At 47.1% G+C, this 15,203-nt stretch overlaps 1 protein-coding gene and 1 gene segment (V, D, J or C); both read left to right on the top strand.

Moving 5' to 3' along the window:
- Window positions 1-108: 108 nt before the first annotated feature.
- On the top strand, window positions 109-7,509 carry LOC148683970 (Ig gamma chain C region-like). The segment is given in 5 exon segments: window positions 109-121; window positions 1,508-1,804; window positions 2,782-3,078; window positions 6,173-6,673; window positions 6,809-7,509. Coding segments are annotated over 5 exon segments (1,200 nt in total).
- Window positions 7,510-8,342: 833 nt separating this feature from the next.
- Window positions 8,343-15,202, top strand: LOC118095383 (HLA class II histocompatibility antigen, DR beta 5 chain). 4 transcript variants are annotated; one of them, XM_088654555.1, is made up of 6 exons: window positions 8,343-8,470; window positions 9,983-10,321; window positions 12,156-12,452; window positions 13,682-13,975; window positions 14,075-14,182; window positions 14,311-15,202. In XM_088654555.1, exons 1-6 carry the CDS (start codon window positions 8,428-8,430, stop codon window positions 14,397-14,399), a joined length of 1,170 nt encoding a protein of 389 aa, XP_088510681.1. In that variant the 5' UTR covers window positions 8,343-8,427; the 3' UTR covers window positions 14,400-15,202. The 4 variants fall into 4 exon arrangements, with proteins under 4 accessions (XP_088510681.1, XP_060137572.1, XP_060137571.1 ...); XM_060281589.2 differs by having other exon boundaries at window positions 14,308-15,202; XM_060281588.2 differs by having other exon boundaries at window positions 13,682-14,182.
- The last annotated feature ends 1 nt before the right edge of the window (window position 15,203 follows it).

The raw sequence follows: 15,203 nt of genomic DNA, 5'->3' as shown, positions 1-15,203 counted from the left end.
AGGCTTCAGGGTTATCCAAATGAATGGGGGTTGGGTCTGGGTCTGGAGAACATATGTTCAAGCAGAGAGAGCCCCCCCCCCGTTCGCCGCCGCTGGAAGTGGGCAGCGATGACGCCTACTGGTATGGTCAATGCTTCCCCCAATACCCCGATCTTGTTGCTGCAAGGGGATGGGGATCCGCCTCACACCCTTCCCTCTAGGAAAATCGCCAAAGAATTCTGCCCAAGGCCTGAAACTGCCAAAGTTTGATGTATTGCTAGGGGAAAGGCAAAACCTGCCAATGCAGGAAAATTCCTTCCCGGCCCTTCAACAGCGACCTTGACATAGCAGCGCCTGTGTACCTGTGGAAAAAAGGTTAACCTGCAAAAGAAACTTGAATGAGTGTGTGGAGGGTGGGAGAAGCTCTGGAACCAACTGGTGCTTAGAGGTAAGATTCAAATTCAATTGTGTGAGATGGAAAGTCCCTCCCCTTACCTGGCCATTCCCTGGCAACACCTCCCCAGGCAGGATTGGACGCTGGGCTGGGGTAGGCAGAGACCCCTGGCATCCTACCTGGGAAGGCGGTGCCAGCCCCGAACTACCAGGGAGGCTCCCTATGGGATCAGGGGGCTGCGTGCGACCACGCAAAGGTCGCCCCCCCATTTGATGTGTGGAGCGGTCATTACGAACCACTTCCCCTTCTTAGTGAGACCCAGTTCTGGCTCTCTAGCCTGTTCTGCCTCTGCATATTTTTCTCCTCAAAACTCCATAGCTGTTCGCTCTAACCAGGTTGGGCCTCCTCCATGATATAGAAACAATCAAGAATTTCTTTGCTGAAGTGGATGAAGCCCCACCCAGTCGAGTTTGCTTCCACACTAGTGCTCTTCTGCATTGCCAAAGCACATCTATGCCATACATTTAAAGCACATTTAACAGACACTTGGCCCTACAAAGGTGCAGCTGGCCAAACCAAGCACCATGATAATGTAGCCTGAAAATAGACTTGAGATTGCATAGTTTTGCCCCTGGCAACAAGTTTTCTCCCAGCAACAGGTTGCCTTTGCAACAGACTTCTTTATTAGACAGGCTATGAATGAGAGCAGGGTGGCTGTTGCGCTGCCCAGATGGCTGAAGAGCACATAGAAGGAATAATTCTCTGTACTTAGTTTTACTTTATTTTCCTCAGGACAGTAGTTGTATAAGTTGTCATGTTAATTCTTCAATGAATACTTTAAGCAGAACTGGAATGGGTGAGGTGTTTATTCACACGTGGGAATTCACCAACAGATGAGCTGAACTGAGAAAGAAGATTCAGGAAGACTTTCTGGGTGACTCTGCTGAATGAAAACGGAACCCCAAACGATTGGCATAGTGCACTGACCTGCCATATATTTAAAGCACATTTAATGGATATTGCTTCCTCTGAAGAATCCTGGGAACTGTAGCTTGCTGCTCACAGATCTACAGTTCCCAGCACCCTTTAAGCTGCCCAAGGAAAGGCTCTCCTAACTCTCCTCTCTCCTTCTAGCTCCCCCACGCCTAACACTCGGCTCCACAGAAGTGCCGCTGGGAAAACCAAGCAACTTGACTTGTGCAGCATCCGACTTTTACCCTGACGGTGTCTCTGTGAAGTGGCTGCGAGGCAGTGAGACTCTGAAAGCTGACTTGCCCCCTGGCAAGCGTGGGCCCAATTACCTCTTCTATGCAGAGAGTGTCCTGAACTTCATACCACAAATCTCCGACGCTGGTGTTACTTTCTCATGCCGCATCCAACACCAAGCAGCAAAGGACCCAATCAGTCAAAGTTTTGAGCTAAAGGTGGTAGGTAAGTGGGAGCCTTTCCTATGCGACCCTGCCCCCCCCCCACCCGTGCTAACTACTAGGCCTTTTTTTGATTCGGAACTCAGTTCCAGCACCTCTCAGGTGGGCGCCATTGCCATTGTTAAGAAAACACAGGAGCTGTTCATTATGAGTTCTGGCACCACATGTTCTCGAAAAAAGGCATTACGAACCACTTCCCCTTCTTAGTGAGACCCAGTTCTGGCTCTCTAGCCTGTTCTGCCTCTGCGTATTTTTCACCTCAAAACTCTATAGTTTTTTGCTCTAACCAGGTTGGGCCTCCTCCATGATATAGAAACAATCAAGAATTTCTTTGCTGAAGTGGATGAAGCCCCACCCAGTCGAGTTTGCTTCCACAATAGTGCCCTTCAGCATTGCCAAAGCACATCTATGCCATACATTTAAAGCACATCTAACAGGCACTTGGCCCCAAAAAGGTGCAGCTGGCCAAACCAAGCACCATGATAATGTAGCCTGAAAATAGACTTGAGATTGCATAGTTTTGCCCCTGGCAACAAGTTTTCTCCCAGCAACAGGTTGCCTTAGCAACAGACTTCTTTATTAGACAGGCTATGAATGAGAGCAGGGTGGCTGTTGCTCTGCCCAGATGGCTGAAGAGCACAGAGTAGGAATAATTCTATGTACTTAGTTTTACTTTATTTTCCTTAGGGCAGTATTTGTATAAGTTGTCATGTTAATTCTTCAATAAATACTTTAAGCAGAACTGGAATGGGTGAAGTGGTGGGAATTCACCAACAGATGAGCTGAACTGAGAAAGAAGATTCAGGAAGACTTACTGGGTGACTCCGCTGAATGAAAACGGAACCCCAAACATTTGGCATAGTGCACTGACATGCCATATATTTAAAGCACATTGAACGGATATTGCTTCCTCTGAAGAATACTGGGAAATGCAGCTTGCTCCCAGCAAGATGCTCTCCTAACTCTCCTCTCTGCCTCCAGCTCCCCCACGCCTAACACTTGGCCTCACAGACGTAGAGCTGGGTGAACCAAGCAACTTGATGTGCACAGCATCTGACTTTTACCCTGGCAATGTTTCTGTGAAGTGGCTGCGAGGCAATGAGACTCTGAAAGTTGACTCGCCCCCTGTCCAGCACGGGCCCAATTACCTTTTCTATGCAGAGAGTGTCCTGGAGTTCACACCACAAGTCTCTGATGCTGGTGTTACCTTCTCATGCCACATCCATCACCGAGCGGCAAAAGACCCAATCACTCAAAATTTTGAGCTCAAAGTGCAAGGTAAGTGGGAGCCTTTCCTGCGCAACATGTAGTCCTGAAATGCCCATGATAAGCGCAGTTCCCCCTCTTAGTGAGACCCAGTTCTGACTCACACTCTCTACCCTGTTCTGCCTCTGTTTATTTTCCTCCTCAAAACTCTGTATCCCTTTGCTCTAACCAGTAGTGTCTGCTCCATGATAAAGAAACCTGCAAGAACTTATCTGCTGAGGTGGGTGAAGGCCCACCCAGTCAAATTTGCTTCCACACTAAGGCCCTTCATGATTGCTAAGGCACCGCTTTCCTGCAAATCAGCTGGAAGTTGCATTTAAATGGTGGCTTCACACACTACTTAACATGGCGCTATATTTAGCAAAAAGGCTTTACGTACCCCATGTTTGGAGATGGGGAGCCTGTGTCCCTCCAGATGTGGATGGGCTCCAGCTTCCGTCAGACCTGGACAGAAAAGCCAATGGTCAGGAAGATGGGAATTGTAGTCAAAGAACATTGGAGAGCCACACTTTCCCTGTCCTTGCCTCACATGACCTGTAGTGAGGTCCGTCTGGCGCCTCCATTGACCTCCCCCCCCCAGGTTGTGATGGACTAAAATGGCATTTTTTACGCCTACCTGCCCTTTAAAAGGAGCATAAAAGGTAGAGGTAAAGGGACCCCTGACCATTAGGTCCAGTCGCAGACGACTCTGGGGTTGCGGCACTCATCTCACTTTATTGGCCAAGGGAGCCGGTGTACAGCTTCCAGGTCATGTGGCCAGCACGACTAAGCCCTTTCTGGTGAACCAGAGCAGCAAACGAAAACGCCATTTTCCTTCCCACCGGAGCAGTACCTATTTATCTACTTGCACTTTGACATGTTTTAAAACTGCTAGGTTGGCAGGAGCAGGGACCAAGCAACGGGAGCTCACCCCATCGCGGAGATTCGAACCGCTGACCTTCTGATCGGCAAGCCCTAGCACCACCCGCGTCCCGCAAAGGAGTATAGGTCTGACTAAAAATACAGTCGTAGCTATTATTCCATTCTGGAATAATAATAATAATAATAATAATAATAATAATAATAATAATAATAATAATTTATTATTTATACCTCGCCCATCTGGCTGGGTTTCCCCAGCCACTCTGGGCGGCTTCCAACAGAAAATTAAAACACAATAATCTATTAAACATTAAAAGCCTCCCTGAACAGGGCCGCCTTCAGATGTCTTCTATAAGTCTGGTAGTTGTTTTCCTCTTTGACATCTGTTGGGAGGGCATTCCACAGGCAGGCGCCACCACCGAGAAGGCCCTCTGCCTAGTTCCCTGCAACTTGGCATCTCGCAATGAGGGAACCGCCAGAAGGCCCTCGGAGCTGGATCTCAGTCCCATGATGAGGCCTGAACCCTGACTGGAAGGGATCCAAATGGTCCGCTTCTTCCAGGCGTGCCTGGAGTTGTTCAGCAACCACTCGCTCAATCACCTTGCCCAAGAATGGAAGATTTGAGACTGGGCGATAGTTGGCCATATTAGCCGCATCTAAAGATGTTTTTTTAAGAAGCGGTTTAATGACCGCCTCTTTCAGCAGGGCTGGGAATACTCCCTCATAGAGGGAAGCATTTACCACCCCACGGAGCCCATCGCCCAGCCCTTCCCGGCTAGCTTTTATTAGCCAGGATGGGCAAGGGTCAAGGAGACAGGTGGTTGGTTTCACTTGTCCAAGCAGCCTGTCCACATCCTCGGAGGTAAAATTCGGAGGTACATTTGGAAGTACATTCGGCTTCCAAAATGTTTGGAAACCAAAGTGCAGCTTCTGATTGGCTACAGGGTCTAGTCCTGTATTGTTCCTACAGTTAAGGGGTACAGTCTGTAACAGTACTAGTTACAGGTAGGTAGCCGTGTTGGTCTGATGCAGTCAAAACAAAATAAAAAAAATCCTTCCAGTAGCACCTTAGAGACCAGCTAAGTTTGTCACAGGTATGAGCTTTCGTGTGCATGCACACTTCTTCAGATACACTGAAACAGAAGTCACCAGACCCTTATGTATAGTCAGAGGGTGGGGAGGGGTATTACTCAGAAGGGTGGTGGGAATGGGTGATTGGCTGATGGGAGTGGTAAACCTGTTGATGACTGTTAATGACTTCTGAGTAATACCCCTCCCCACCCTCTGACTATACATAAGGGTCTGGTGACTTCTGTTTCAGTGTATCTGAAGAAGTGTGCATGCACACGAAAGCTCATACCTCTGACAAACTTAGTTGGTCTCTAAGGTGCTACTGGAAGGATTTTTTTATTTTGTTTAATCTGTAACAGGAGACATACTCCAATTCCTTCTTCACCCCATTCTTCTCTTGGGGTCAAACTGAAGGATTGTCTTCACTCCCATCGTTCTTGCCCGGACACTGAGGTCCAGCTCCAAGGGCCTTCTGGTGGTTCCATCCCTGCGAGAAGTGAGGTTACAGGGAATCAGGCAGAGGGTCTTCTCGGTAGTGGCACCTGCCCTGTGGAATGCCCTCCCATCAGATATCAAGGAAATAAACAGCAACCTGACTTTTAGAAGACATCTGAAGGCAGCCCTGTTTAGGGAAGTTTTTAATGTTTGATCTTTTGTCACTATAATATTAATATTCTGTTGGGAGCTGCCCAGAGTGGCTGGGGAAACCTAACCAGATGGGTGGGGTATAAATAAATTATGATGGTGATGGTGATGATGTCAGGAGTGCAACTCTTAATTTGACTGGGGGGAAATGATCACACAGGAGGGGAATATCAGCCTTCTCAAGGCAAACTGCAGCTATGCAATAGTGAATTTTGTTGGTCTCAGGATATAGTTGGACTTGGATCGTTTGTCCATCTAGCGCATTATTGTCCATGCTGCCTGGCAGCAGCTGTCTGGCTTTCAAAAGACAGCTTTCCCCAGCCCTACCTGGAGACACCAGAGATTGAACCTGGGACCTTCTGCAAGCAAGGCAAATGCTCTGGTGCTGATCTGATCTCATGTAATGCATTTCATACAACTGTGGCTCTTAGAGACTGTTAGGTGGGTTGCCTTTATAATCTGCAATGTCTCCCTCTAGTGGCCGTCACCAGACTTGCAGGACCTCAACATCTCTTTCTTCTCCTTGCAGCTCGCCCAGAACTTTATATGGTCAGCAGGCCACCCGGGAAGACGTTCTTGGTAGCTGAGTGCCTAGTGTGTGGGTTTTACCCACAAAACGTTACAGTGCAGTGGCTGCAAAATGGGAAGACGATACAAGGGAGAATATACAAGTCTGAACTTGTACAGAATCCTAACGGGACGTTCTCAACCGGAAGCACCTTCTTCCCAAAGCAGGGCCATGTTGCAGCCAGTTATACCTGCCAGGTACAACATGAAACACTGGAGGCACCACTGGAGGAGACGATCCTCTGGGAGCCAGAAGGTGAGGGCGATGGGATTATCCAACCCTCATCCCCAGAATGTAGTACCAAATCACATCGGCCAAAACTTAAACCTGCATCTCCAACTGACTTTCCTCCAGCTCCAGGATACTTTGGATCACCGATGGCATGGGTGCTAGGATCTCTGGGACATCTTGTGGGACTTGGCGTGGGAATTGGAGCGACGTTGATGTACAAAAGACGCAGAGGTGAGTTGGGGCTGCTGGGAGTGGTGGCAGAAAGGGCAGCAGAGTCCATGGGGAGGCAAGGCTGCAGTGCTGCAGGACTGCAGATTGCAGTTTGGAGGCACCTGATTATTGCGTTCTCTCTCTCTCTCTTATCAGCCAAGGGCGAGCAAGCGGCACTGAATAACGAAACCCTCCGGAAGATATCGAACGCCAGGAGGGAAAATCCAGATGACGTTATTGGTCTCTAACAGTCCACGGAATGACATTTCCAGTATGATAATTGCAGGAGGCTTCATTTTAAAGTCAAGGCGATTTAAATAATTTAAAATCAACCTTCCATTCTGAAACCATGTACATATACACTCTTCGGGAATTCAAAGAAACCAATGAATATTGAGGTTTTTAAGATGGATATTATAATTTGTTAGTTTCAGGGCTGTGCCTCTGCCAGCTCAGGGCCCTGAACAAGCCCAAGGAACACCTGATCCAGGCTGATCTTCATACTGATGACGTGTTGTGTTGTGACATACAAAAGAGTGCCTAGGTTCGAGGGTTGGGCTACTGTTCATGTCAGGAGGGAGGCTGGGGGAACAACAACCTGCGTCTCCTTTCCTCCCTGCTCTGACTGCAGCATCAAGAACAAGAGGGTTTGATCCTGCCTGGTGCTGCTTTACCAACACATCCCCCATTCTGCCAACTCCTCTTTCCCCATCATTGCACTCCCCATCCCAGTTTGTCTATAATATGATTTCCTTTCCCCTTTTAGTTTTTCACCTTAAACCCTGCATTATCAGTACTGTATGGCTATACTTTAGCCTCACCTGTACTAAGTTTCAAATTTCAATAAAGTGTTTTTTAAAAAAGAAAAAAACCCCAAATCTGTAGTAATTCAGATGTACCGTAGGAGAAAACAATTCGCAACATTGTCAGTGCCTGACATTCGAAAAAAGATTCCTGCAATGCAGTGTATTGTACTAGACGGCTCTCGGGTCCTTTCCAACTCTTCAATTCTACGATTCTATGTAATCATACGTCCTTGAAACACCATTAAATTATGCCCAGGGGCTCAATGCTGCTTTGGGGGACAGTGCACTGTCCCAATACCCACATGCCCCAAAATTTCTGGGTGCCTGGGCCCTTCATGGGGAATTTGTGGGTGCTCAGGCACCCAGGGAGTTGGCACCAATGGGCCCCCAAATAAGCTTTGGGCCACTACTAATCATTCTTAACAGAGAAGGAGATCTGTGACTGCCAGCTGCTTATGCCAAACTCTGCCTCTAGTTTGTGACCTGCTCTGCCTCTGCCCTGACATTTTGTGACTGTTAGGCCTCAATATTCCTCAAGGCCAGAAGCAGAATGTTTTTGAGAACACAGCACTTGAGGGGCCATCTAAAAACTAAGGTGACTGTCCTCCCCTCGGCAACCATTTTTAAAAAGCAGGTGTATACACATTCTATTTTAAAATTATTTAACAACACTCATATATACCACTAAGTATTAAGAAAACCTCTAAGCGGCTCAGAAAATATCGAATGGAACATGGACATCATTGTTAAAAACAGTTATGAAAAGGAGACTTTCAAATCACCAGTACAAACCTAAAAAGAGACGAAACTTGCCTATCTTCTACACGCCCGGCTGGGCTTGCTGGCTTAGTAGCAGAAATGTTTTGCTCTGGCGCCAGGAAGCCGCAGTTCAACTGAACTTTTATCTCTCAGCACATTGTGTACTCACATCCTTTCTGGAGAAATGAAAGTAAGCACGGCGGCCCCAAAATGCCCTGCTTCTTGTGTTTGCTGCTCTCCTTGCAGGGTGCATGTAAGTTGCAGCCCCTCACCCGGAGGGCCCTTGCCAGCTGGGGCGGCTCATGGGGGGTGAGGGGCGAGGGGGGAGGGAGGAGGGAGGGGCGGTTTCGCAAAGACCAGCAGGAGCCGGGAAACGGGCAGGAGGGCGGCCTAGTCCTAGAAGCACTAGGGAAGGTTTCCCTGTCTGAAACTGGAGAGCCTCTTCCAGTCAGTGTAGAATATAAACAGGGGTAGGGAACCTAAGGCCCGTGGGCCGGATGCAGCCCAATCGCCTTCTCAATCCGGCCTGCGGACGGTCTGGGAATCAGCATGTTTTTACATGAGTAGAATGTGTCCTTTTATTTAAAATGCATCTCTGGGTTACGGTATTTGTAGGGGCCTGCCTGGTGTTTTTACATTAGTAGAATGTGTGCCTTTATTTAAAATGCATCTCTTGGTTATTTGTGGGGCATAGGAATTCATTCATGCAGTACTTCCTCTCCCCCCCCCCCCCCGAGAAAAAAATAGTCCAGCCCACCACATGTTCTGAGGGACAGTGGACCGGCCCACGGCTGAAAAAGGTTGCTGACCCCTGGTGTAGACAGTACTGAGCTAGGTGGAACGATGGGCTGATTCAGTATAAGGCACTTCCTGTGTACCTAAGAAACTTCTTTTTCCTTCAACAGCAGGTTGGGGAGGGGCGCAAGACTCCCCTCTTGGCCTTACTGTTGAGTCCAAAGCAAACCAGAGCAATATGTTTGGCACCAGCTTGGCTCAGGAGTTGCCGGAAGGAGGAGTAATGTCTTAGGGGACTCCACTCCACATTTGTGTAGGGTTTACTCCTTAGCCTTTGCTGAAGATGTCCCACAAGGGAGTAGAGGTTTAGGGTCAGAGTTTTTTCCTTCCCTCCTTCCAATCTCCTAGATTGACAATCCCCATCTGCCTCTCACTTCTCTCTATGGCTGGAACTTGTCTTCACACACGGAAATCTATTAATTTAATGAGGGTTTGAGACTCATTAGCTACGCTCACCTCATTTAGCCGACCAGTCAAAGCCTTTCCCAGGGTGTGGCCGCTATCGCCTGCTGACAGCTTCTCGGCTCTTTTCATGTGAATTGCCCTGAGACCTCTGGGTATAGGGTATATAAATAATAATAATAATAATAATAATAATAATAATAATAATAATAATAGGAGCCACAGGTGAGAGCTGAGTGCAAGCTGGGGACCAAAGGTGGACAAGCCACGCCAGAAAGAGCATGATGTGTCCCACACCAGAGGTACTCCCCCTTCCCTAGCGCCCCCATGCACCATGGTAGATGGTTACTTTTTTGAGAAGTCAAAGGCGCATCCTACATTCAAACTAGTCCTCAAACTCCTCTAACCAGCCTGGTTTTTTTTTTTACCAAAGGGCTTTGGGAATCCTTTTTTTGCATAACTACAGTTTGCAGGAAACTTAGAAGTTAAAACTGACTTAAGATGACGTTAGCTTGCGATGGAGGTCCACCCTAATTGCAGTCTAACTGTATCTCTTTGTCCTTTTCAGGGGCAGCCGTGCTAATCCAAGTCCCTTCATCCCCAATCCTGGCAGGGCCACACTCTGATGTATACCTGCCTTGCCACTTCTCCTTAGACCCTCCCAGACCCATAAACGTTGATTTCCTGATTGTGAAATGGTCGCTGAGAAGAAAAACCGTTGCACTGTTCGATACCAGCATCACAGCGTTTAGACCAAGGGGAGCAGTGCTTGATGAGATGCGGCTGCGAGAGGGCAACGCCACCCTCTACCTGTCAGATGTAAGGGATGAGGATGCTGGGGAATATACGTGTTATGTTCTCCATACTCCTGACAGTGCTGAAAGGAAGGTGGCATTGAAAGTAGAAGGTAAGGGAGGCAAGGCGGCGGGCGGAAAACCTTCTTAAAGCACTAGACATATTGCACATGAAAGTCATTGATGTAAAATACTGTTTTAAAGCAAGTCCTTTGAAGCGCTTCACATTAACTCCAGGCTAAACAGTCCTGACAGGGCCCTAGTTTTATTCTTGTATCTGCCTCATTGTGATATAAAGCAGCTAGGCTGTGTCTATTTTTACAAGAGAATAAAATGTGTGGTTGCTCAACGCCGCTCTGCACCCTTGTCTTGACTCCCTATGGTCCATTGCTTGAAGCACTTTTCTCCCAGCCCTGCTCTGATAACCTGATTCGAACCATGCTGGAGAGCAAATTACATAAGACAATGGAATAGAGAGGTGTAGCAAGGAACACCTCTATGTTCACTTTTCTGTAAGACAGACCCCACACACTGCACCAGAACAGGGCAGCTAAACTAGGATGCTAAAGCCAAGACCTGCCACTTCTACATCTGTCATTGGAATAAAGCTACTTGTGGAAATCATCATCTCTCATTTCTCTGGGTACTACAACCAGCTTCATCATGACACATGACAACCAGCAAGAGATCCTTTTCAGTGGTGGCTCCCTGCCTTTGTCATGCTCCAGGGCAGCCTGCCTAGCTCCCACATCGAGATATTTAGGTTCCATGCAATACTACCTTGCCTTCTCTGGCTTTAGAAATGGTTATTTGCTGAATGCTTACAGCGTGGTCCTAAAAGTCCAACTGAGTTAACTGAAGCTTACTCCCAGGTAAGTGGGTATTGGAATTGCAATTCGTGCAGTTCCATTTCTTGAACTGCTGCAACTGTGGTTTAATGGTTTTTATTTTGTATGGGGTATATATTGTATTTTTATCTTTTATCTGAATTAGGTTTCTGTCCCATAATACAAAATGGCTGCTGATGGTGCGGGACAGAATTTTTTAAATAAATAAATACTTATAATTTAGGTCTCAGTTTTTGGGAGCATAGTCACGGTGCTCCCTCGGAAAGAATTTGCCTATATGAAGCGCATAACACTGGTTCTCTGTCAGCTGTGTTGGCTGCCATTATACTTCCCAGCATATTTCAAGATGCATATTTTGATGTATAAAGTCCTAAATTGGTTAGGGATGTGTATTATAGGGAACACCAGCTCGCGTTAAAGCCTGCTTCTCTGGAGATGAGATTTTGGTGAGAACTGCAGTTTCATGTTCCGTCATTCAGAGATGTTCATTGTAAAGAAACAGAACAGGGCCTCCTTTGTGGTGGTGCTACAGAACTGAGATGTGACCTCTCATGTAGGTCTTTCAGGACCAGTGTTATATGGCCTTGGTGGTCACTTCCAGTCACCAGTCTAGCTGCTGCATTCTGGATTAGTTGTAGTTTCCAGGTCACCTTCAAAGGTAGCCCCATGTAGAGTGCATTGCAGTAGTCCAAGCGGGACAGGTTGCCCAGACCTTGAGGGATGGCATAGTGGAGATATAGGACTGCAGCTCTTACTGCATTTGGGGGCGGGCCAGGCAGGACTTGGAGCTAAGAGGATAGTGACTAACTTAAAGGCTACATAATGAGTTCATGGGCAAGGTGAGATTTGAACTGCAAATTCCCAGTGCATGCTTTCAACCATGACTTCAACGCCAACTTCCTTATATTGAGAGTTTCCTTTTATTGCGGAAGGGAAAAGGGAAGTCACATCCATGCCATACATTTAAAGCACATTTAACTCGTGTGGCTTCCTGTGAAGAATCCTGGAAACTGCAGCTTGCTGCTCACAGAGCTACAGTTCCCAGCACCCTTTAAGCTGCCCAAGGAGATGCTCTCCTAACTCTCCTCTCTCCCTCCAGTTGCCCCACGCCTAACACTCGGCCCCACAGAAGTGCTGCTGGGCAAACCAAGCAACTTGACGTGCGCAGCATCCGACTTTTACCCTGGCAATGTTTCTGTGAAGTGGCTGCGAGGCAGTGAGACTCTGAAAGTTGACTCGCCCCCTGGCAAGCGTGGGCCCAATTACCTCTTCTATGCAGAGAGTATCCTGAACTTCATACCACAAATGACTGATGTTGATGTTACCTTTTCATGCCACATCCAACACCAAGCGGTAAAAGACCCACTCAGTCAAAATTTTGAGCTAAAGGTAGTAGGTAAGTGGGAGCCTTTCCTGTACAACCTGGAGTCCTGAAATGCCCATGATAAGCACAGTTACCCCCTCTTAGTGAGACCCAGTTCTGACTCGCACTCTCTACCCTGTTCTGTCTCTGTTTATTTTCCTCCTCAAAACTCCGTAGCCCTTTGCTCTAAATAGGTAATATCTGCTCTATGATAAAGAAACCTGCAAGAACTTATCTGCTGAGGTGGGTGAAGGCCCACCCAGTCGAATTTGCTTCCACACTAGGGCCCTTCATGATTGCTAAGGCACCGCTTTCCTGCAAATCAGCTTGAAATAGCCACCCCCCTCCCAGCTGTGATGGACTAGAATGGCATTTTTCACACACACCTGCCCTTTAAAGGGAGCATAGGACTGACTAAAATATGCAATTAAAGGGCTGCATGTCAGTAATAATAAAAAAGGACAAAAGATTTGAGGATGGCAATATCAGACTAAGCATTTGGCATGGAAGCAATACAGCATTCGGTCTCCAAAGATCACCATTTAGAAGCCTCTATGGTCACAAACAGGGCGCAATAAATCTAGCTCTTACCCCACTTTTTGTACAGATCTCCTTGTAAATTGGAAGAGTGGGCTCCAGTCCGTATTGTTCCTACAGTAAAGGGGTAGAGTCCGTAAGGGGATACATACTCCAATTCCTTCTTGACCCTTCTTCTCCTGGGGTCAAACCACATGTCAGGCCATTATCGGATATCTTGGTGCCTTTTTCTCTTAAGTCAAAACGGCTGTGGAGTGCAACTCTTAATTTGACTGGGGGGGGGGGAATTATGGCATGGGAGGGAAGAATAAACCTTTTCCCCGAGTGCCTTCTCAAGGCAAACTATAGCTATGCAATGCATTCACGCAGCTGAGGACTGTTTAGAGTCTGTTAGGTGAGTTGCCTTTATACAGTGGTACCCTGGTTCTTGAACTTAATCCGTTCCAGGAGTCCCGAAACAATTAAAAAACCAAGGCACAGTTTCCGATTGGCTGCAATAGCTTCCTGCACTCTATCAGAAGCCGTGGAAGCTGCATCGGACATTCAGCTTTCGAAAAACGTTTGCAAACCGGAACATTCACTTCCGAGTTTGTGGCGTTCAGGAGCCAATTTGTTCGACAAGTAAGCTATTCGGGAACCAATGTACCACTGTACTCTGCAATGTCTCTCTCTAGTGACCGTCACCAGACTTGTAGGACCTCAACATCTCTTTCCTCTCCTTGCAGCTCGCCCAGAAATGCATATGGTCACCAGGCCACCAGGGAAGACGTTCTTGGTAGCTGAGTGCCTAGTGTGTGGGTTTTACCCACAAAACGTTAAAGTGCAGTGGCTGCAAAATGGGGAGCCGATACAAGAGGGAATATGCGAGTTGGAACCTGAACAGAATCCTAACGGGACGTTCTCAACCAGAAGCATCTTCCTCCCAAAGCAGGGCCATTTTGCAGGCAGTTATACCTGCCAGGTACAACACAAAGCACTGGAGGCACCACTGGAGGTGACGATCCCCTGGGAGCCAGAAGGTGAGGATGATGGGATTACCCATCCCTCATCCCCAGAATGTAGTACCAAATCACATCAGCCCAAACTTAAACCTGCATCTCCAACTGACTCTCCTCCAGTTCCAGGATACTTTGGATCACGGATGGCTTGGCTGCTAGGACTTATTGGATTCATTTTGGGGCTTGGCCTAGGAGTTGGAGCGACAATGATGTACTGTAAAAACAGAAGTGAGTTGGGGCTGCTAGGAGTGGTGGCAGAAAGGGCGGCAGAGTCCATGGGGAGGCAAGGCTGCGGTGCTGGGGCACAGGACTGCAGATTGCAGTTTGATTATTGCGTTCTCTCTCTCTCTTAGCAGCCAAGTACGAGCAAGCTGCGCCGAATGACGAAACCCTCCTGAAGAAGATGGGAGAAGATGTCGAAAGCCATGAGGGGAAAGCCAGATGAAGTTTTTTTGTATCTAACAGTCCACGGAATGACATTTTGGCAAAGGGTTGTTCCAGGCAATGTAATATTGTTGTATTTCATTATGTATTTCCTAGAAAATGCATTTCCAGTATGATAATTGCAGGAGGCTTTATTTTAAAGTCAAGGCGATTTAAATAATTTAAAATCAACCTTATATTCAGAGATTTTATATATATATATATATATATATATATATATATATATATAGTTGAGCTCTACACTCTTCGGGAATTTAAAGGAACCAAGGAATATTGAGATTTTTAAGATGGATATTATATTTTGTTAGTTTCAGGGCTCTGCCTCTGCCAACTCAGGGCCCCGAACGAGCCCAAGGAACACCTGATCCAGGCTGATCTTCATACTGATGACCTGTTGTGTTGTGACATACGAAAGAGTGCCTAGGTTCGAGGGTTGGGCTACTGTTTAAGTAGGGTTAATAAACCCTTCATGTCAGGAGGGAGGCTGGGGGAACAAGAACCTCCGTCTCCTTGCCTTCCCGTTCTGACTGCAGCATCGAGAGCAAGAGGGTTCAATCCTGCCTGGTGCTGCTTTACCAACACATCCCCCATTCTGCCATCTCCTCTTTCCCCGCCCTAGTTTGTGTGTGATATGATTTGTTTTCTCCTTTAGTTTTTCACCTTATACCCTGCATTATCTGTATGGCTATACTTTAGTTTCACCTGTACTAAGTTACACATTATTTGATTTTTTTTGTGTGTTCTGAATTCTGTATGGAAAAACAAATTTCAATAAAGTGTTGTTGTTTTTTAAAGAAAAAAAAAT

Source organism: Zootoca vivipara, chromosome 12, assembly GCF_965207765.1.
Source record: "Zootoca vivipara chromosome 12, rZooViv2.hap1.1, whole genome shotgun sequence".
Lineage (NCBI taxonomy): Eukaryota > Metazoa > Chordata > Lepidosauria > Squamata > Lacertidae > Zootoca > Zootoca vivipara.
Note: the sequence above shows the minus strand (reverse complement) of the source record. Positions and strands in the feature narration are given on the sequence as shown.